This window comes from Ranitomeya variabilis, chromosome 3 (genome assembly GCF_051348905.1).
Source record: "Ranitomeya variabilis isolate aRanVar5 chromosome 3, aRanVar5.hap1, whole genome shotgun sequence".
Classification (NCBI taxonomy): domain Eukaryota; kingdom Metazoa; phylum Chordata; class Amphibia; order Anura; family Dendrobatidae; genus Ranitomeya; species Ranitomeya variabilis.
The window spans coordinates 615,294,697-615,318,330 of record NC_135234.1 but is presented as its reverse complement, the minus strand read 5'-3'; the positions used below and the strand labels follow the sequence as shown (position 1 = coordinate 615,318,330).

Sequence of the window (23,634 nt, the reverse complement as noted above, 5' to 3'; positions counted from 1 at the left end):
ACACAGCAAGGAAATCTCATTGTAGAAAGTAGAAAACATTACTTTGTGGGGACGTATTCTTTTTCTTCCTGTTTATGATTGCGCATCTCATATAGAGAGAAAAGTACATGCCCCCAGTGAAAACTGTCTGTTAATACCTACTTAGACTTAAAAGTTAACTCCTTGGGTGCCAAATATTTGGTTGCTAATATCTCCACAATGGAAAGGCAGAATAAGAAACCAAATTTTAAAAAAAAAGTTTTCTTCCACTCTGCAGTCACTATTGCATCTTGTGTCCAGTTTAACATAAACATTTTTATGAAAGGCCTATTTATATATTTTACAGCAGTAACATTAAATAGAAATAAACGTCCCACAAAAATGGATTACCCCTTCTCCACTTTAGACATATCCGTACGTCCAGGTTGGGAAGGACTTCCTAACCTTGAACGTATGGATATGTCCAGGCCATTTTTCGAGCACAGTCTGTGCACGTGCTATCGCAGCCGGTTTTCAGTGAATCGCACAGCTGACACCCGGCTCTCACTGCCTGCTCATTTTTTCCTTCCACACTTTATTAATTCCAGTGAAGCACCTGAAGGGTTACTAAACATCTTGAATGTGATTTTGAGGACTATGAGGGGTGGAGTTATTAGAATGTTGTCACTTTTGGGTATTTTTTTTCATATAGGCACCCCAAAATCACTTCAAATATGATGTGGGCCCTAAAAATTGGTTTTGTAAATTTTGTTGGAAAAATGAGAAATGGCTGGTCAACTTTTAACTATTAGAACTTCCTACCAAAAAGAAAATGTTTCAAAATTGTGCTGATCTAAAGTAGATATGTGGGAAATGTTATTTACTAACTATTTTGTGTGACATAAGTATCTAATTTAAGTGCATAAAAATGTAAAGTTTATAAATTGAGCCATTTTAACCAAATTTAAATAAACACATTATTTCTAACAAATTTTACCACTATCATGAAGTACAAAATGTCACAAAATGGAATCTCAGAATTAGTGGGATCCTTTGAAGTGTTTAAAAGTTATTGCCACATAAAGTGACACTGCTCAGAATGATAAAATTTGGCCTGGTCATGAAGGTGAAAACAGGTGGGTGAAGGGTTTAAAATAAAGAAGGATATTGGTTTGCGAAAAAGCTAACAGCAATATTGAAGGAGCTGCAGAACTTTCTGGTTGCAAATCCTGGTTGCATATGATAATCTATCGTATTCTTCATATGTATGGTCCGTGGGTTAGGTTGCCAAGACAGAAGCCTTTTCTTACAAAGAAAAACATTGATGTACAATAACAAATTGTATTGTGGTACCGTGTTAGCCAGAAAAATCGATGTGAATACTTTTCTGCCCAATGATGACAGAAGTATTCTAGGAGTGATACCTTTATTGGCTAACCAGAAAATAATATGTTTGCAAGCTTTCAGAGCACAGTGGCTCCTTCTTCAGGCAAGATTACAAATAGATTAATAAGAAGAAAGCACAACATTTGAAGAATACTACAGGAGGACATTTGTTAGGGCGTGGGAAGTGTGATGAGTCCATAGATAAGCCATGGTAATCCAATTAGGCATTTTCTTACAAATGGAGAGGCAGTGGGAATAATGTTCTTAAGGTACCTTCACACTAAACGATATCGCTAGCGATCCGTGACGTTGCAGCGTCCTGGCTAGCGATATCGTTTAGTTTGACACGCAGCAGCGATCAGGATCCTGCTGTGATATCGCTTGTCGTTGAACAAAGTTCAGAACTTTATTTGGTCGTCAGACCGGCGTGTATTGTCGTGTTTGACACCAAAAGCAACGATACCAGCGATGTTTTACACTGGTAACCAGGGTAAAATGATGTTTACATCAGGTTACTAAGCGCAGGGCCGCGCTTAGTAACCCGATGTTTACCCTGGTTACCAGTGTAAAATGTAAAAAAAACAAACTACATACTCACCTTCGCGTCCCCCGGCGTCCGCTTCCCACACTGACTGAGCGCCGTAAAGTGAAAGTGAAAGTACAGCACAGCGGTGACGTCACCGCTCTGCTGTTAGGGCCGGCGCTCAGTCACTGCAGGAAGCGGACGCCGGGGGACGCAAATGTAAGTATGTACTGTTTGGTTTTTTTACATTTTACGCTGGTAACCAGGGTAAACATCGGGTTACTAAGCGCGGCCCTGCGCTTAGTAACCTGATGTTTACCCTGGTTACCCAGGGACCTCGGCATCGTTGGTCGCTGGAGAGCGGTCTGTGTGACAGCTCTCCAGCGATCAAACAGCGACGCTGCAGCAATCAGCATCGTTGTCGCTATCACTGCAGCGTCGCTTAATGTGAAGGTACCTTTAGTTATCTGGAGACCGTCTGGTGGAGGTGTGAATTGTATCCATGTAGTGACTCATAAATCCAGGTGTTAAATTGAGTCCTAGTGTCAACGAATTAAACATATTCATTAGTTTGTATTCCCAAATTTTTCTTTCCCTGTGGTCCTTAAAATTACCTTTTAGTATTAAGACTTTTAAGTCTGTCATACTGTGTCCAGGTCCAGAGAAATGTTTTCCCGCAGGCTTGTCCATTTCATTCCTGATTGTGTGTCTGTGTAGATTCATCCTACTTTGTAGTCTTTGCATAGTTTCCCCAATATAGATACTTCCAGGGCACCTCGTACATTGTATCATGTACACCACGTTGGAGGATGTACAAGAAAAGGAACCCATGACATTATAGTCCTGATTTGTGTTTGGTACACGGACTATATCTGTTGATAATATGTGGGTACACATTTTGCATTTTTTATTGTTACAGGGGAATGTGCCAGTCACTGATGGTGATGAGAGGACACTTCTGACAAGCAGATTCCTTAAGTTAGGGGGCTGTTTATAGGAGAGAAGTGGTAGTTCTGTGGTAGTTTCTGGTGAGCCAATAAAGGTATCACTCCTAGAATACTTCTGTCATCATTGGGCAGAAAAGTATTCACATCAAAGAAAAACATTGAAATCTGATGTGACAAGGTCACTGGTAAAATACTGGATGGGAGATATGTATTACACAGGATGTTACCTTCAGTGATATGATCCTGGGAAAATGCTCTAGCACAAAATTATTAAGAGGGGTTAATTGGCCATGTTAAGGGCTTGGTTTTTTAATGAACAGCTGAAAAGTGGGTGGGAGGCTGTCCACCATATCTCCACAGCAGGGTGTTGTCCAGAAGCTAAATGTAGAGCCTTTGGGCTTATTCAGTGGTCTGTGTACTCTGAAGGAGAGTAAAGGTACCGTCACATTAAGCGACGCTGCAGCGATATAGACAACGATGCCGATCGCTGCAGCGTCGCTGTTTCGTCACTGTGTGGTCGCTGGAGAGCTGTCACACAGACAGCTCTCCAGCAACCAACGATGCCGAAGTCCCCTGGTAACCAGGGTAAACATCGGGTTGCTAAGTGCAGGGCCGCGCTTAGTAACCCGATGTTTACCCTGGTTACCAGTGTAAATGTAAAAAAAAAAAAACAGTACATACTTACATTCTGGTGTGTGTCCCCCGGCGCTGTGCTTTCCTGCACTGACTGTGAGCGCCGGCCGGAAAGCACAGCGGTGACGTCACCGCTGTGTTTTACGGCCGGCCGGCGCTCACAGTCAGTGCGGGAAGCTGACGGCGAGGGGACAGACACCGGAATGTAAGTATGTACTGTTTTTTTTTTTTTACATTTACAATGGTAACCAGGGTAAACATCGGGTTACTAAGCGCGGCCCTGCGCTTAGTAACCCGATGTTTACCCTGGTTACCAGTGAAGACATCGCTGGATCGGTGTCACACCGATCTCTTGGTAAACAGAGCTGAAACCTGATTCCTGTCAATAAGACAAAATATGTCTATTTATTTTGTTTGGACTGGTTTACGAAGCCTGTTTTAATAAACCAGTTGAAATTTAAATGGCCGAGTGAGCCGATCTACCACACTAACTATGGTTTGTCATCAAGTCTGCAAAAAGCATGAGGAAAAATGTGTTATGGTCTGATGAGACTATGGTTGAACTTTTTATCCATAATTCCAAAAGGTGTGTTTGGCACAAAGCCAACACTACACCTCACTAAAAGAACACCATACAAGTAGTGAAGCATGGCGTAGGTAGCATTTTGCTTCAGGGCTGTCATAAATTCAAAGATTGCTTCAACAAAGTATTAGTTTAAGGGTGTACATATTTATGCAACCACATTATTTTAATTCCAAATTTTTCTTTTTCTACCCAAAATTATTTTAGTTTATTTTTCAGTGAATATATGCAGATTGTATGTGACATTAAAGGCAGAAGAAGTTCTGAAATAATTCTTGTTTGTATGGTTTATTAAAATGACAAAAATCTAGCATTTTAACAGGGGTGAATAGACTTTTTACATCCACTACACACGTGTACGTAAATAGTTAAAGGTGTGAAAACTTGCTGGCAGATTCCATTTAACCCCTGGGTACCCTTGACATGTCACCAGTCCTCCTTACTAACAACTGTATATCCCTTTAAAAAAAACAACAAAACTATAGATATACTGTATATCCAATTTTATTTATCATCTCATCAGAAGACAGCCAATGTCCTGCATCTAGAAATAAAAGTTTTCCACAATGATAATCATTAGCTAATACATTAGTAGATGAAAAGAATTAGAGTACATTCTCTACTATTTGTTTCCTCTAAAAATAAATTGATTACCATTCAATGATGGTTGTTCTGCCAAAAAGAAGTGTGTAGGTGTAGAGGGAAGAGAGCATAAAACAAATGTTTATAAGGAAAAGAGATATGATTTCAGGTGCAAGGTGAAGCAGCTGAATGGCTGGGCACACTTGTGATTTAACTATTCATTTTATCTGAAATAGTTTTGAATTGACCTTCATCATGTGAATCATTCATTATAATAGATCCTGGCAGGCCGCCAACCAGTCAACCAGCCGAGCCTTCTGACTACACATACATTATTGAAACATTTACAGATTGATGTTCTAGAGAAGATGTCCATTTTTAATTTGTTCTTAAGAATGCTGGGCACAAATGCATTTGGTCCAATATTGACGCCTTAGGACATATTCACTGTCTGATATAATTCCCGTAAAACTGAATGCTGGTACATGCCCCTGAGAACTTCCCACTACTAGTTAGTCTTTCCAAGCAATATATTTTAGAAATCAAATACGATTTATGCACCAACACTTATCCATTATGCCACTATTGGGTCACAGTTTGAGATATAGCTGGTATAGAAGTCTTATTTTCATACCATTTATCTCCTCTAGGCTCTATCACTAGTGAAAACACGGTAGAAGGTGGTACTTCAGATTTTGAACAAGATGATGCTAAGATACTTCGACAGGTAAGTAATCCACCAACAAACATTATGCAAAGTCCCCAAACACCCAAACACATTAGAATAAAGTGTATTTCTTGTATCTGCATTAATTCATCAACGGTTTGAAATGTAAATGATCAAATGCAGTTTCCTATGTTAATGATGGCAATGTATCAGTAAAAATCGGATGCTATACAGATGTTCCATAATGGATCTGATTTTTATTTATCCATATAATACACTCACCTGAATGAGCCCTAAGACCACCATTTCTTACTATGTGCAAAGTATGAAAGCAGATATCTGGATTCATCGGAAGGAATATAATCACACTGTGAGCATGATTAGGACATACTCATGTGTAGCAGATTAGTGGCAGAACTTTCCCTGACTGCACATGTTGCAAAAACCACCCGATTTAGGCCGGTTTCACACGTCAGTGTCTCCAGTACGTGAGGTGACAGTTTCCTCACGTACCGGAGCCACTGACACACGTAGACCCATTAAAATCAATGCATCTGTGCAGATGTCATTGATTTTTTGCGGACCGTGTCTCCGTGTGCCAAACACGGAGACATGTCAGTGTTCGTGGGAGCGCACGTATTACACGGACCCATTAAAGTCAATGGGTCCGTGTAAAACACGGACCTCACACGGACGTTCTCCGTGTGCGGTCCCTGTGGCGTGCAGGAGACAGCGCTACAGTAAGCGCTGTCCCCCCCACATGGTGCTGAAGCCGCGATTCATATCTTCTGTGCAGCAGCGTTTGCTGCATAGAAGATATGAATAATAGTGTTTAAATGAAAGATCTACCTGTCCGCCGCCCCCCCTCCCCCTGTGCGCCCCCCGCTGTTCAGAAAATACTCACCCGCTCCCACGTTGGCTGTCGCTGCTTCCTGGTCTGGCCGCGGCTTCTACTGTATGCGGTCACGTGGGGCCGCTCATTTACAATCATGAATAGTCGGCTCCACCCCTATGGGAGGTGGAGCCGCCTATTCATGACTGTAAATGAGCGGCCCCACGTGATTGCATACAGTGGAAGCCGCGGCCAGACCAGGAAGGAGCGACAGCCGACGAGGGATGCGGGTGAGTATTTTCTGAACAGCGGGGGGCGCACAGGGGGTGGGGGGGCGGCGGACAGGTAGATCTTTCATTTAAACACTATTATTCATATCTTCTATGCAGCAAACGCTGCTGCACAGAAGATATGAATCGCGGCTTCAGCACGATGCAGGGGACAGCGCTAAACTTTAGCGCTGTCTCCTGCACGCTCCGTGTGGTACCCTCTCGCCACACGGGCGGCACACGTGTGCCGCACGTATGGCCTACGTGAGCTCACGGGCACACGGACACGGATAACTCCAGTACCGATTTTTTCCGGTACCGGAATTATCTGGACGTGTGGGACAGCCCTTAGATGCATAGACTGATTCTTCATTTGCCGAAATTTCTAAAACAAATATGCAGTGTGTGAATATACCTTTAGGCTATGTTCCCACGATGAGTTTTTATCCTGTTTTTAACACTGCGTGTTTTCTCTGCTTAAAAAACGCAGTCTTAAGTGGATGAGATTTCTGGAAATCTGCTGCCCAATGTGCTTTTTATTTATGCTTCATAAATAGTGATGAGCGAATATACTCGTTACTCAAGATTTCTCGAGCATGCTCGGGGGTCCTCCGAGTATTTTTTAGTGCTTGGAGTTTTCGTTTTTCTTGCCGCAGCTGAATGATTTACATCTGATAGCCAGCATAAGTACATGTGGGGGTTGCCTGATTGCTAACCAGCAGTGCATTTTTCAAATTCGCAGCATGTCAATTTCTCTTGAGGGTACGCTTTGTTTTTTGTGCAGATTTTCCCCGTAGACTTACAGTAGATGTGGAAAATCCACATGTGTTTTTAATGCCTTTCCATAGCAGAAACGCAACAAAAATGCATGCAATCCACATCTACATCTGTCAATAAAGTTCAGTGAAATCAAAATACCAGATAGTTTTAAAAACAACCCAGCTTTATTTGAAGAATGAGCTCTAAGGAGTTACGTTTCTCCTTGTGGAGAGTGACACCTATTGGACTCAGCGATCCTAATAGTCCATATGGGCCCTTTAACAAGCCTTGACAAATGACTTAGGGTAAAAGCCAAACCAGAACCTCAATTTGCAGATACGGTGTTTCGTATCGTGCAAAGTATAAGATCTTTTTTGGAAGGGTGAGAGGCTTAAGACTGGGATCTAAGTGGTAACATTTCACCTTGCGGAGAGTGGCAAGCCAGGCCTGGTATGTCAGAGTGAGGAGACTTATATGCCATGCGTGCTACTCTGGGAAATTAACCCTTTTCTTACATCGAGCATAATAGTACGCCGATGTCGGACTCCCCCTGATACATACAGCTGACATGTGCTGGCAACAGCCACTGGTGGAATTGCGATCCACCCTTGGCTGATAACTAGTTAAATTATAGAATCATAGAATGGTAGAGTTGGAAGGGACCTCCTAGGCCATCTGGTCCAACCCCCTGCTCAAAGCAGGTGTCACGGCCACTCCTTCCGCTCATTCTTACCCACTGCGGCGCACTCCTCCTGCAGGCGCGCGTCCTCTCCTTCATTCTTCTCTGCTCCCTGGTTCTAGTCGGGTGCGCACCGCCCACTCCAGCACTTCCTCTTTCTGATTTAAAGGCGCTCTGTATCTCCTCTCTGTGATCCTGGAGGACCGTGACCCGGAAGTCCTCCAGCACTCCATGTATATAAGGCGTTTCCTTCCTTTGCTCCTTGCCTGTCTGTCATTTGTGCTTCTGTGACTCAGGTCCACCTTTGTCTTTGTACTGCCTGTTTTGAGTCTCCCCTCTGTCCAGCCAGTTCAGCTTCTCTGTCTCTCCCAGGCTTCCTTGTCTCCTCATCCAGTCCTCCCAGTGTCCTCTCCGTACTCTGTTAGTCTGGTGTCTCTGTCCTGTCGTGTCTTCCCCTTCTCAGTGCTCCTTTGGTCTCGCCTGTACTCAGCTCTTACCTCCTACTACCTGTCTCCGGGTTCCAGCTTCTGCGGCAATAGTCTCCCTTGGGTCTCCCCCTAATGCTCCCTGTATAGGGGGTGGTTTACCTGGTTAGCTCACCCTTGGGAGGTTCGTTGTCGTGAATCTGCGGGTCCACCCCAGGTATTCCAAAAGATCTCACAAGAGGACTGCACTCGGATGACATCTGAGTGCAGTCTGATTCTCACAGTACAGACAGGCCATGGACCCCGCTGGGACCTCAACTCCAACTCTGAAGGAGTTATTGTTCCTACGGGAAAACCAGTCCAGGAATATGTCCCTTTTGAAGTCCATGGAGTCTCGACTCTCCGTGCTACAGGCTTCTGATCCCGGTAGTGCTTCGCAGCTGGCTACTTTTCAACAGGAGCTAGCTCAACAGCGAGATACTCAAGCCCATATACTTAATTTTATGGCTTCAGTGGATGATCGCCTTCGTGATCTTCAAGCTTCCGCTCCCGTTTTTCCCCCGGCTTCAGTCCCTCACCCACCTCCTCGTCTGGCGAAACCTCCTTGCTATAGTGGGGATCCCAAATTGGGTAGAGGGTTTCTAAACCAATGCCAGCTCCACTTTGAGTTACTTCCCTTGCAGTATCCCACTGACCATGCTAAAGTAGCCTTTGTAATTTCACACCTGGAGGGTGAGGCTTTGGCATGGGTTAATCCTCTCTGGGAGCGGGATGATCCTCTCGTTTCTCAACTTTCCATCTTTCTTGATACTTTCCGCAAGGTATTTGACAAACCGGGTCGTTTGGTCCCTTTTAAACCTCCATCAAGGTACGCTTTTGGTGGGTCAATACGCCATCCGGTTTCGCACTCTTTCATCCGAATTAGGATGGAATAATAAGGCTCTGGTAGGAGCTTTCTGGCGGGGGCTTTCTCCTCGGATCAAGGACGAGTTAGCGGGTCGTGATACTCCGACCTCCCTGGAGGATCTTATTTCTTTGGCGACCCGCATCGATTTACGTTTTCAAGAACGTTCTCGGGAAACCGCTAGAGAGAGAAGGTCTCCTCGTCTTCATCCGGCTATTCCTAGTTCTTCCCGTCCTCGTTCAGATTTGACTTCTGCTAGTACTGCTCCAGAACCTATGCAGATGGATCGCCTAAAACCTGTAGACCAGAGTCGGAAGGAAAGGCTAACCCAAGGTCTTTGCTTCTATTGCGGCAGTGCATCACATCTTTTGTGTTCTTGTCCAGTCAGGCTGGGAAACGCCTCCACCTAAGGCAGGTAAGAGAGGTCTCCCTAGGTATCTCTGAACCCTCTCAACCCCTTACTCTTTCTGTTCTTTTGCATTTGGGTGATAAGCGTTTTTCTGATTTTGCCTATATAGATTCTGGGGCTGCTGGGAATTTCATTCATCTCGAGGCTGTTAGGAGATTGCGGATTCCAGTCAGATCCCTGGAGACTCCTCGACAGATTGCGTCGGTTGACGGTCAACCTCTGCAGGAATCTGTTACCTTGGTTACTGAAGAATTGGAGCTTCAAATTGGAATTCTGCACCAGGAAAAGATCGCCTTCTATGTGCTGCCTTCCTTGTCTCATACTATTTTGCTTGGTCTTCCTTGGTTGAGGATTCATGAGCCTACTCTTGACTGGCGGTCAGGTGAAATCCTGCGTTGGGGTCTCTTCTGTCAGAAGAACTGTCTTCTTCCGGTTCAGCCAAGAAAACCTTCTTGTCTTATTTCTGAATCCTCAAATTTACCTTCCTCATATCAGGCTTTTTTGGATGTCTTCAATAAGAGAGAAGCAGAGACCTTGCCTCCGCATCAACCATACGACTGCCCAATTGATCTTGTACCAGGTTCTACTCCGCCTCGAGGTCGAATCTACCCGTTGTCTCCTACCGAGACACAAGCCATGTCTGAATATGTTCAGGAGAATCTAGCTAAAGGCTTTATCCGCAAGTCTTCCTCTCCAGCAGGCGCAGGTTTTTTCTTCATTAAGAAGAAGGATGGAACCCTCCATCCTTGTATAGACTACTGTGGTCTCAACAACCTCACGATCAAGAACAAGTATCCACTTCCACTCATTCCTGAGTTGTTTGATCGTCTTAGGGGAGCACGTATTTTTACAAAACTGGATCTTCGTGGAGCCTACAACCTCATCCGTATTCGCTCTGGTGACGAATGGAAAACCGCCTTCAACACCCGAGATGGCCACTATGAATATTTAGTCATGCCTTTCGGCCTGTGTAATGCTCCAGCGGTGTTTCAGGAGTTTGTGAATGATGTTTTCCGGGACTTATTCTACTCCAGTGTAGTGGTATATCTGGACAACATTCTTGTGTTTTCTTTGGATCTAGCTTCCCACAGAAGACACGTCTGCCAAGTTCTGTCTCGACTAAGAGAAAACCATCTTTACGCCTATCTCGAAAAGTGCGTTTTAGAACAAACTTCGCTACCATTTCTTGGCTATGTAATTTCTGATTCTGGTTGGCGGATGGACCCGGATAAAGTGTCTGCTGTGCTTAACTGGCCGCGTCCGCAGGGAGTAAAGGCAATTCAACGCTTTCTTGGATTCGCAAATTATTATCGGCAGTTTATCCCACATTTTTCCTCTCTGGTCGCCTCAATTTCAGCCTTGACTTGTAAAGGATCTAACTCTCATGTTTGGTCTTTGGAGGCTGAAGATGCTTTTCGCTCTCTAAACAAGCCTTTGCCTCGGCTCCTGTACTCCGTCGACCTGAGATCAATAAGCCCTTCATTTTAGAAGTAGATGCCTCTGCCATCGGCGTTGGCGCAGTACTTTCCCAGAGATCTTCTTCCGGACAACTGGCTACCTGTGGTTTCTTTTCCAAGATCTTTTCCGTCTCTGAAAGAAATTACACCATTGGCGACAAGGAACTATTGGCCATCAAGTTGGCATTGGAGGAGTGGCGGTATCTGCTAGAAGGAGCTGTTCATCCTTTCAAGATCTATACTGACCACAAGAATCTGGAGTATATCCGCTCAGCGCAAAGACTTAACCCCCGACAAGCCAGATGGTCGTTATTCTTTGTCCGCTTTGACTTTGAATTACATTTCCGTCCCGGCGACAAGAATCTCAAGGCTGATGCTTTATCCAGATCTTTCCTCGCATCCGATGCGGAAGAGGAGCCTTCACATATCGTGGATCCAAGCAAAATCATTCTTGTGGCTCCGGCTAGCTTGTCTTCCTTGCCTCCTGGTAAGACCTTTGTCCAGGAGAACAAGAGGACTCAAGTTCTTCGTTGGGGTCATGCCTCTAAACTGGCAGGCCATGTGGGATATAAGAAGACACTTGCTCTCATTTCACGCCACTATTGGTGGCCATCTCTTCTTCCGGATGTCCAAGGTTTTGTCGCTGCATGTCCTTCATGTGCAAGGAACAAGGTTCCTAGACGTCTGCCCTCCGGTCTCCTGCATCCACTTCCAGTTCCTTCGGCTCCATGGCAACATATTGCAATGGATTTCATTACCAATTTACCCCGGTCTTCTGGTCATACAGTCATATTTGTGGTCGTAGATCGATTCTCCAAGATAGCTCATTTCGTTCCTTTGCCAGGCTTACCTTCTGCTCCAGAATTGGCAAGAATCTTCATTACTCATATCTTCCGGATTCACGGTTTCCCGCTACACATTGTATCTGATAGAGTAGTCCAGTTCACCTCTCGATTTTGGCGGGCTCTTTGCAAACTAATGAACATTACTCTAGATTTCTCTACAGCTTACCATCCACAGACCAATGGACAAGCAGAGCGCACAAACCAAATTCTAATGACTTATCTTTGTAATTTTTCCAACGGTCATCAAAATGACTGGTCTGATTTGCTTCCATGGGCCGAGTTCACATACAATAACCATATCAATGTTTCTTCTTCCAAGTCTCCCTTCTTTATCGTCTACGGGCAACATCCTGGTATTCCTCTGCCGGTACTTCCTGTCTCGGGTGTGCCGGCGGCCGATCTTCTGTCTGAGGAGTTCTCCAGGGTCTGGCGTGAGACCAAAATCGCGTTAGAACAGGCACAGGCCAGGACTAAGAGAAATGCTGATAAGAGACGCCTGGATCCTCCGTTATTTCAGCCTGGTGATAAGGTGTGTTTTTGGTTGATTGGAAGGGTTTTGGTCCCGAGGAGAGGTCTTGGGAGCCCTGTGAGAACATACAAGCTCCTCAGATTTTATCTAGGTTTCTGTCTGGTCTTAGAAAGGAGGGGAGTAAGTGGAGGGGTACTGTCACGGCCACTCCTTCCGCTCATTCATACCCGCTGCGGCGCGCTCCTCCTGCAGGTGTGCGTCCTCTCCTTCATTCTTGTCCGCTCCCGGGCTCTCGTCGGGTGCGCGTGCGCACCGCCCACTCCAGCACTTCCTCTTTCTGATTTACAGGTGCTCTGTATCTCCTCTCTGTGATCCTGGAGGACCGTAACCCGGAAGTCCTCCAGCACTCCATGTATATAAGGCGTTTCCTTCCTCTGCTCCTTGCCTGTCTGTCATTTGTGCTTCTGTGACTCAGGTCCACCTTTGTCTTTGCACTGCCTGTTTTGAGTCTCCACTCTGTCCAGCCAGTTCAGCTTCTCTGTCTCTCCCAGGCTTCCTTGTCTCCTCGTCCAGTCATCCCAGTGTCCTCTCCATACTCTGTTAGTCTGGTGTCTCTGTCCTGCTTCCTTTGTGTCTTCCCCTTCTCAGTGCTCCTTTGTTCTCGCCTGTACCCAGCTCTTACCTCCTACTACCTGTCTCCGGGTTCCAGCTTCTGCAGCAATAGTCTCCCTTGGGTCTGCCCCTAACGCTCCCTGTATAGGGGGTGGTTTACCTGGTCAGCTCACCCTTGGGAGGTTCATTGTCGTGGATCTGTGGGTCCACCCCAGGTATTCCAAACGATCTCACAATAGGACTGCACTCGGTTGACATCTGAGTGCAGTCTGATTCTCACAGCAGGATTCACTAAATCATCCCAGACAGATGTCTGGCCAGCCTCTGAAGACCTCCATGGAAGGAGAGCTTACCACCTCTCGTGGCAGCCTGTTCCACTCATTGATCACCCTAACTGTTAAAAAGTTTTTCCTAATATCTAATCTGTGTCTCCTCCCATTCAGTTTCATCCCATTGCTTCTAGTCTTTCCTTGTGCAAATGAGAATAAAGATGATCCTTCTACAATGTGACAGCCCTTGAAATATTTGTAGACAGCTATTAAATCTCCTCTTAGTCTTCTTTTTTGCAAGCTAAACATTCCCAAATCCTGTAACCGTTCCTCATAGGACATGGTTTGCAGACTGGTCACCATTCTGAGGTCTGACCAAAGAGGAATAGTGGGCAATAATGACTTTACGTAATCTAGACTGCATGCTTCTATTAATACATCCCAGAATTGCATTTGCCTTTCTTGCTGCTGCATCACACTGTTGACTCATGTTCAGTTTATGATCTATTAGTATACCCAAGTCTTTTTCACATGTGCTGTTGCTTAGCCCTATTCCTCCCATTCTGTATATGCTTTTTTCATTTTTATTGCCCAGATGTAGTAATTTACATTTTTCCCTGTTAAAAACCATTGTTATTTGCTGCCCACTGCTCCAGTTTATTTATATCTTTTTGAATCCTCTATTCTCTAGTATTAGCTATCCCTCCTAGTTTTGTGTCATCAGCTAATTTAATCAGTGTGCCATCAATTCCTTCATCTAAATCATTGATAAAGATGTTGAACAATACAGGGCCCAGAACAGAGCCCTGTGGTACCCCACTTGAGACATTCTTCCAACTGGACATGCAGCCATTTACGACCACTCTTTGGGTCCATCACTAAGCCATTTATGAATCCAGCCAACAGATGCCTTGTCCATTCCATACTTAGTTATTTTTTCAATAAGGATCGTGTGAGATACTTTGTCAAGATATACTATATCTACAGCGTTTCCCTGATCTACCCAGTCAGTGATTCTGTCATAGAAGGAAATTAGGTTAGTCTCAGATGACTTATTAGTTACAAACCCATGCTGACTCTGATTAATTACTTAATTCTTATCCAGGTACTTACATGCATGTTGTTTAATAATTTGTTCAAAGATCTTTCCTGATCTAGATGTCAGACGCACTGGCCTATACAGTGGGGCAAAAAAGTATTTAGTCAGTCAGCAATAGTGCAAGTTCCACCACTTAAAAAGACGAGAGGCGTCTGTAATTTACACCATAGGTAGACCTCAACTATGGGAGACAAACTGAGAAAAAAAAATCCAGAAAATCACATTGTCTGTTTTTTTATCATTTTATTTGCATATTATGGTGGAAAATAAGTATTTGGTCAGAAACAAACAATCAAGATTTCTGGCTCTCACAGACCTGTAACTTCTTCTTTAAGAGTCTCCTCTTTCCTCCACTCATTGCCTGTAGTAATAGCACCTGTTTAAACTTGTTATCAGAATAAAAAGACACATGTGCACACCCTCAAACAGTCTGACTCCAAACTCCACTATGGTGAAGACCAAAGAGCTGTCAAAGGACACCAGAAACAAAATTGTAGCCCTGCACCAGGCTGGGAAGACTGAATCTGCAATAGCCAACCAGCTTGGAGTGAAGAAATCAACAGTGGGAGCAATAATTAGAAAATGGAAGACATTCAAGACCACTGATAATCTCCCTCGATCTGGGGCACCACGCAAAATCCCACCCCGTGGGGTCAGAATGATCACAAGAACGGTGAGCAAAAATCCCAGAACCACGCGGGGGGACCTAGTGAATGAACTGCAGAGAGCTGGGACCAATGTAACAAGGCCTACCATAAGTAACACACTACGCCACCATGGACTCAGATCCTGCAGTGCCAGACGTGTCCCACTGCTTAAGCCAGTACATGTCCGGGCCCGTCTGAAGTTTGCTAGAGAGCATTTGGATGATCCAGAGGAGTTTTGGGAGAATGTCCTATGGTCTGATGAAACCAAACTGGAACTTTTTGGTAGAAACACAACTTGTCGTGTTTGGAGGAAAAAGAATACTGAGTTGCATCCATCAAACACCATACCTACTGTAAAGCATGGTGGTGGAAACATCATGCTTTGGGGCTGTTTCTCTACAAAGGGGCCAGGACGACTGATCGGGTAAATGAAAGAATGAATGGGGCCATGTATCGTGAGATTTTGAGTGCAAACCTCCTTCCATCAGCAAGGGCATTGAAGATGAAACGTGGCTGGGTCTTTCAACATGACAATGATCCAAAGCACACCGCCAGGGCAACGAAGGAGTGGCTTCGTAAGAAGCATTTCAAGGTCCTGGAGTGGCCTAGCCAGTCTCCAGATCTCAACCCTATAGAAAACCTTTGGAGGGAGTTGAAAGTCCGTGTTGCCAAGGGAAAAGCCCAAAACATCACTGCTCTAGAGGAGATCTGCATGGAGGAATGGGCCAACATACCAACAACAGTGTGTGGCAACCTTGTGAAGACTTACAGAAAACGTTTGACCTCTGTCATTGCCAACAAAGGATGTATTACAAAGTATTGAGATGAAATTTTGTTTCTGACCAAATACTTATTTTCCACCATAATATGCAAATAAAATGATAAAAAAACAGACAATGTGATTTTCTGGATTTTTTTTTCTCAGTTTGTCTCCCATAGTTGAGGTCTACTTATGATGTAAATTACAGACGCCTCTCATCTTTTTAAGTGGTGGAACTTGCACTATTGCTGACTGACTAAATACTTTTTTGCCCCACTGTAGTTCCCTGGGTCCACCTTCTTCCCCTTTTTGAAGATAGGAACAACATTTGCTCTTCTCCAGTCTTCTGGGACATCTCCTGTTCTCCAAGAAATTTCAAAGATTATGGAGAGTGGTTCAAATATTTCTTCTGCTATCTCCTTGAGTACTCTGTGGGGTGTAATTCATCTGGACCTGGAGACTTGAATTCATTTATGTTAGCTAAGTGTTTCCTCACTATCTTTCTGTTTATAGATATCCTGGATTCTTCTATTCCTTTAATAGGACAGTGAAGATCAGTTGATGTTACATTTCCTTTCTGAGAGAAAACAGATGCAAAATAGGAATTTAAAAGTTCGGCCTTCTCAATATCCTTTCTTACCATTTCATCATTTTCATCCTGTAAAAATCCTATAGCATCCTTGACTTTTCTTTTACTTTTGACATTATCCCCAAAATACTTTTTTATGGCTTTTGACGTCTCTTGCAAGCCTTAATTCATTGTCAGCTTTAGATAATCTGATTCATGCCCTGCAGGTTCTGCAGACAGCATTATATTCTTCTTTAGATATGCCTCCCTCTTTCCATTTGATAAACATTTCTTTCTTCCTTTTTAGCATGTGTTTAAGTTCTGTCTTCATCCATCCTGGTTTCCTTAAATGCTTTGTATTCTTCCTTCTTTTTGGGATTGTGCTTTGAGAATTTAATTTTTCAAGATTTCCCGTCCTTCCTGGACATTTTTGTCCTTCTGGATATCCAGCCATTGGTTCCCTCCGATTCTCTTTCTGAGTCCCTTAAAATTCTGAAATCTAACCTTGAAGTCTGAGTTTTCACAGGTCTTCCTCCTCTAGTTATTCAAAATTCTAAAATAGCATGGTCGCTACCTCCTAGGGTCCCAGCCACCGTTATCTCCTCAACCATTTCCTCCTTGTTTATAAGGATTAGATTCAGGGTATGTGCACACGTCAGGATTTCTTGCAGAAATTTCCTGAAGAAAACCGGAAATTTTCTGCAAGAAATCCGCATTTTTTTTTAGCATTTTGCAAGCGTAATTAGCTTGCAGAATGCTAAAGTTTTTCAAGCGATCTGTAGCATCGCTTGGAAAACTGACTGACAGGTTGGTCACACTTGTCAAACATAGTGTTTGACAAGTGTGACCAACTTTTTACTATAGATGCTGCTTATGCAGCATCTATAGTAAAAGATAGAATGTTTAAAAATAATTAAAAAAATAAAAAAATGGTTATACTCACCCTCTGCAGACAGCCGATATCCTCAGCGGCGTCCGTTCCTATAGATGGTGTGGTTCAGGACCTTCGATGACGTCGCGGTCACGTGAGCGGTCACATGACCGGTCTCGCGACCAATCACAAGACAGCGACGTCATCGTAGGTCCTGAACCACACCATCTTTAGGAACCGAAGCGGCAGCATGCAGCGGTGAGAGGCGGGAACACTCCGGGGGCCATCGAAGGTGAGTATATGACTATTTTTTATTTTAATTCTTTTTTTTTGACCAATTATATTGTGCCCAGTCCGTGGAGGAGAGTCTCCTCTCCTCCGCCCTGGGTACCAACCGCATATAATCTGCTTACTTCCCGCATGGTATGCACAGCCCCGTGCGGGAAGTAAGCAGATCAATGCACTCCTAGGTGTGCGGAATCCCCGCAATTCCGCATTTTTAATAAACATGTTGCTTTTTTTTCCACGATGCGATTTTTTTGCGGAAAAAAATGCAACATTTGCACAAAAAATGCGGAATACACTATAAATAATAGGAGGCATATGTAAGCGTTTTTTTCACGTTTTTATCACGTTTTTATAGCGAAAAACACTGAACATGTGCACATGGCCTCAAGGTAGCAGATCTCCTTGTTGTCTCCCCTATCTTTTGGAAGATAAAGTTGTCAGCAAGAGAGGATAAGAATTTGATTGACCTGTAAGTTTTGCCTGAGAGAGATTCCCAACAAATGTCTGGATAGTTGAAATCTTCCATGACCACTATGTCATATTTTTTGGAGAACTTGGACATTTGATGCATGACGAGCTCATCCACATCATCAGCTTGCACAGGCAGCCTGTAGTAAATGCCTACAATGGTGTCCTTTCCATTGTTCTCTCCTTGTATTCTTACCCAAACCATTTCCACAGAGCTCCCAGTCTCTGAAGCTTCAATCTCTGTGCAGATACATGCTTTTCTAACATACAATGCGACACCTCCTCCTCGTTTATCAAGTGTGTTTCTTGCAAATAAGTTGTATCCTTCTAGCCTTGTATTCCAATCATGTGTATTGCCCAACCAAGTTTCAGTGATTCCAATGACATCATATTTCTTCTCTTTTGTTAGTAGTTCCAATTCTACTTGTTTGTTGCCCATGCTTTGTTCATTTTTATAGAAACATTTCAGTTTGTGATTGGTTTCTCTTCCTCCAGTATTTTAATTATTTAGATTTTTTTGTCTTTGTTCTTCCTTTCCACTTCTAATAGCATAGTTCTCAACAGTATTTGTCAGGTGTATGGCTTTTTCTGGCCTTTTGCTTCCCTTCCGCCATTGTTCTAGTTAAAAGCTCTCCTGATGAGTGCAGCAAGGCGACTTCCAATTACATATTTTTCAGTCTTTGTAAGGTGCACCCCATCTCTAGCAAGCAGTCCATCGTTTAGGTAATGCACTCCATGATCCAGAAATCCAAATCCTTGCTGACTGCACCATCTCACCATCTACGTAGCCAGTTGTTCACCTGCAGAATCTTATTCCACCTCCTTGTTCCATGGCCATCCACTGGGAGGATGGAAGAGAAGACCACCTGCGCTCCCAGTTCTTTCACTTTCTTACCAAAGTTTTCAAAGTCAGTGCAGATGGTTTCCAGGTACTTTCTTGCGGTGTCATTTGTCCCCACATGTATAAGCAGGAATAGGTGGTCGTCTGTAGGTCTGAAGAGACCTGATATCCTGTCAGACACATCTTTAGTTTTTGCACCTGGAAGACAGCACATTTCTCTTGAGATTACAGTATATCCGGTCTGCGGATAGCGGCCTCTGTTCCTCTCAACAGGGAATCCCCCATGACCATAACTCTCTGACAGCGGCATTTAACTCACGCTCAACGGAAGCGCGTCGTAAATCCCACCCATCGGTGACCCCTTCACATGATCGCAGGTCACCAATGGGTCGGCATGACAACCAGTGGTCTGAAACAGATCTCTATGGTTGTCATTGCCGGATTGCTATGAGTGCCTCCCGCCAATCTGCTCTTTGCTAAAATATTAGGCTAGACAAGAACGGAAAGAAAGATATTATACTGTATATCTGAGTGCTCCCCTGACAAAGCCCACGCGAAACGTGCGTTGGGGGTACATGTACACGTATGATTTGCAGGACAGCCATGGGTAAGAGCATTTACCATATGTGATCCTGGTGTTGCCGAGTCAATATTAGCATATTTATTGATTATGATGATATATTGGATATCTTACTTTTTGCACTTATGCTGACACGGCTACATATGTCTCACTGACTATCTTCCTGGATAAGACTTGAAGCTCTGTCACTTTAGTAGTATTCATATGCCTCACTACTAGACTCTACTATGCTGTACCTGTGTGTTTGCACTTGATTTTTGCTGCACCAGATTCCTTGTCTTCTACAGCTCTGTCAAGGATATGGTTCTTTTAATGTTATCTTTTTGATGCCTTCTATATAATTAGTCTAATAAAATTACTTTGCTTTTACTTTTTCTTGGTGGACTATTTTACTCTATTCTTGCATGTATACAAAACTGACAGCTGTGGGCTGAAGCCCTCAGTTGTCAGTTTTAGCATGGCTGCTCATCAAGAATAGAGGGGTCACCATGCCATTTTTTAATTATTATTATTATTATTATTATTATTATTATTATTTATATTGCACCATTGCTATACATGATGCTGTACATGAGAAGGGGTTACATCAAAATGCAAATATCACTTACAGTAAACAAAACTAACAATGACAGACTGATACAGAGGGGAGAGGACCCTGCCCTTGCGGGCTTACATTCTACAGGATTATGGGGAAGGAGACAGTAGGTCGAGGGTTGCAGTAGCTCCAATGGTGTTGAAGTGGCCGTGTGGTTGTTACAGGCTGTAAGCATCTTTGAAGAGGTGGGTTTTCAGGTTTCTTATGAAGGATCCAAATGTGGTGGATAACCGGACATGTTGGGGCACAGAATTCCAGAGGATGGGGGATATTCGGGAGAAGTCTTGGAGGCGATTGGGTGAGGAGCGAATAAGCGTGGAGGAGAGAAGGAGGTCTTGGGAGGACCGGAGATTACGCGAAGGAAGATATTGAGAGATTAGTTTGGAAATATATGGATGACAAAGGTTATCGATGGCTTTGTAGGTCACTGTTAGTAGTTTAAACTGGATACGCTGGGAAATTGGGAGCCAGTGAAGGGATTTGCAAAGAGGGGAAGCAGGAGTGTAGTGAGGAGAGAGATTAATTAGTCGGGCAGCAGAGTTAAGGATGGACTGGAGGGGTGCGAGAGTGTTAGAAGGTAGACCACAGAGGAGGATGTTGCAGTAGTCGAGGAGGGAGATGATTAGGGCATGCACAAGCATTTTGGTAGAGTGAGGGTTGAGGAAAGGATGGATTCTAAAAATATTTTTGAGCTGGAGGCGACAGGAGGTGGCGAGAGCTTGGATATGCGGTTTGAAGAACAGGGCAGAGTCCAGGGTTACTCCAATGCAGCGGATTTTGGGGACAGGGGAAAGTGTGATTTCATTTATTTTGATAGATAGATCAGGTAGGGAAATGTGTGAGGAGGAAAGATAATTAATTTAAATAAATAAATTAAAAACAGTGTGGGGTCTCTTCCATTTTTGACAACCAGCCAAGGTAAAGCTAACAGCTGTGGGCTGATACTCTCAGGCTGGTAAGGGGTCATGGATATTGCCCCCCAGCCTAAAAATACCAGCCCACAGCCACTCCAAAAAAGGTGCATTTATTAGATGCCCCAATTCTGGTGCTTTGGCCGGCTCTTCCCACTTGTCATGTGGCAGTGGCAAGTGGGGTTCATATTTGTGGGGTTGATGTCACCTTTGTATTGTCTAGTGACATCAAGCCCAGATGTTAGTAATGGAGAGGTATCTATAAGATAACCCTATTACTAACCCCATAGTGATATTGTTTTAAAAAAACCACACACCCGGAATAAAGTCCTTTATTTGAAATAATGACAAAGATTCCTTCATTGACTCTAAATTATACCATACTCACATCATCGCCCAATCCACTGAAGCCATTGTCCCCTGCAAATGAATTAAAATAATAAACAACTATATTCCTCACCTGTCCGAAGTGAAGAGATAATCCATAATGTCCCCCGGCGATTCTGGAGACTAATTACACACTGACAGGAGTGTGTAATCACTCCTGCAGTGTGTAGCGCTGAATGAGCTGAGTTCATCAGCTGTTGAGCCCCGGTGATCTCACTTACGGCAACTCTGCTGCATGAGAACTTTCTTATGCAGCAGTGCCGTAAGTGAGGTCACCTGGGCTCATCACCTGATGAACTCCGGTGACCTCACTTACGGCCACTCAGCACTACACACTGCAGGAGTGATTACATGCTCCTGTCAGTGTATTGCCAGGTATAGCAGTTACATCAGCTGATGTGAACACTCTATAAGTGATCTGAATCATTGTGGGACAGTATGGATTACAGCAGATAGGTGAGGGATATGGTGGTTTATTATTTTTCTCTTTTCCAGGTGACATGGGCTTGGGGATTAGGCATTAATGTGAGAATATGGTGTTTTTTTATTTATTTATTTTTTACAAAAGACCAGGGCTTCAGGGATAAGGTGTAAGTGAGTATACACTGTGTTTACTTTTATTTCAATATTTATTTCTTTATTTTAACTTTTTTTTTTCCTTACTTTGAGCACAGGCACCGGCTAATGACTATGCCCATCAGCAGCCACCTGTTCCCATTATTATCAGCGACAGCAGGCATAGGCTGATGGGAGTAGTAGTCTCTCATCAGCCGACTCCTGTGACCTGCGGTAAGCTTTTTACAGTGGCTCCCAGTCACAGCTGGGAGGTAATGCTGACATCTGACAGTGTGACCCCGCCGCACTCTGACCGACGGTAACAATCTTACCTGAGGTAATGTTACCGCCGATAATAGCCACCGTGTGCACACAGTCTTAGTGGAATCTCAATCATTTACTGGCCTTTCCCAAATTTGCAGATTTTGAGGAAAATGCTTGGGAGTCAAAGACAAATCCAAATGTGCAGGTTTTAACACACGCCCCCCATTGTCGCCCCTGTCACATGATTGCAGGGCGCCTATGGGTTGTTATTGCAGCTGGGGGTCTGCTGATGACCCTGTATCTGTCATTACGATCCTCCTGTCATTACAGGCCTACATTAATAAGAGAATGTGATTTCTGCTATTCGTAGCAGTGCTAGAGCACTGCTATGTGTAGCACAGGTGATCGGAAGATCGCAGCTTCAAGTCTGCTAAGAGGACTATTGAAGTTAGTAAAAAGTAAAAAATAAAAAAAATAAAAAAGCACAAAGTTAAAATAACCCCCCTTTTGTCCCATTAAAAATAAAACAATTACAAATGAAAATATTTGGTATTGTTGTGTTCAGAAATGTCTGATCTATAAAATATAACGTAAATTAATCCGATAAGTAAATTGTGTAGCAAGCAAAAAAAATCAAAACCCCAGAATTATGTTTTTTGGCTGCCACAACATTTCAATAAAATGCAATAAGAGGTGATCAAAACATCATATCTACCCCAAAATGGTATTATTATTAAAAATGTGACATTGGTGCCCAAAAAATAAGCCCTCACACAGTCCCAGATGCCGAAAAATGAAAACGTTATGTTTCTTGGAAAATGGCAACATGAACAAAATATTTCTTTACAAATTTCCAAAAATTTTTTACCACACCTAAATTAAAAAAAGAAACTATACATGATTGGTATCTGTATACTCACACTGACCTGGCAAATCATATTTTCAGGTCAATTTTTACCATATAGTGAACATGGTAACCAAAAAGCCCAAAAAACACTTGTGGAATTGAACTATTTTTGCAATTTCACCGCACTTGGAATTTTTATTCCTGTTTTCCAGTACACTATGTGGTAAAAATGAATGGCCCTCATACAGCTATATAGACAGAAAATGAAATGTTATGGCTCTTGAATAGGTTAATTTGTAGGCTTCATCATGAATATAGATGTTCCATCTACACATGTAAGCATTTCTAATGAAAATTGTGGAATACATAGCTGCATAATAAGACACTCTCTGTATCCGACCAGCTTAATTATACCATTAAGGCTGCGTGCCCAAAATCAGGAATAACAGCTATTTGGACACATCACACTTGCACAGCATTAAAAACGCTGCGTTCTACAGTACAAGCATAGTGGATGGGATTTATAGAAATCCCATGCCCACTGTGCTTCTATTTATCGCTGCATAAACGCACCCATGGTGCAGGTTTACAAGCCACAGCATGTTAGCTTCTGTTGCGAGGACGCTAGTCTCCGCAACTGAAATTTCCACTTTAGATGTGCACTGAGTGCGGTAAATCCGCATTGGTCAGTGAACACATGCAGATTTACCTGCGTGATAAGAATGCAGCGCTTTGGACACAGTGA

The 23,634-nt window shown here is 43.5% G+C and overlaps 1 protein-coding gene across 4 annotated transcripts in view; it reads left to right on the top strand.

The window, feature by feature from the left end:
• The window catches only part of ERICH6B (glutamate rich 6B), a 412,645-nt gene that overhangs the window by 203,655 nt on the left and 185,356 nt on the right, over positions 1-23,634 (top strand). For all 4 annotated transcript variants that reach the window (XM_077297367.1, XM_077297366.1, XM_077297365.1 and 1 more), the window contains one exon: positions 5,263-5,339. In XM_077297367.1, the coding sequence (XP_077153482.1) occupies positions 5,263-5,339 (77 nt within the window). The remainder of the gene's footprint in view (positions 1-5,262; positions 5,340-23,634) is intronic.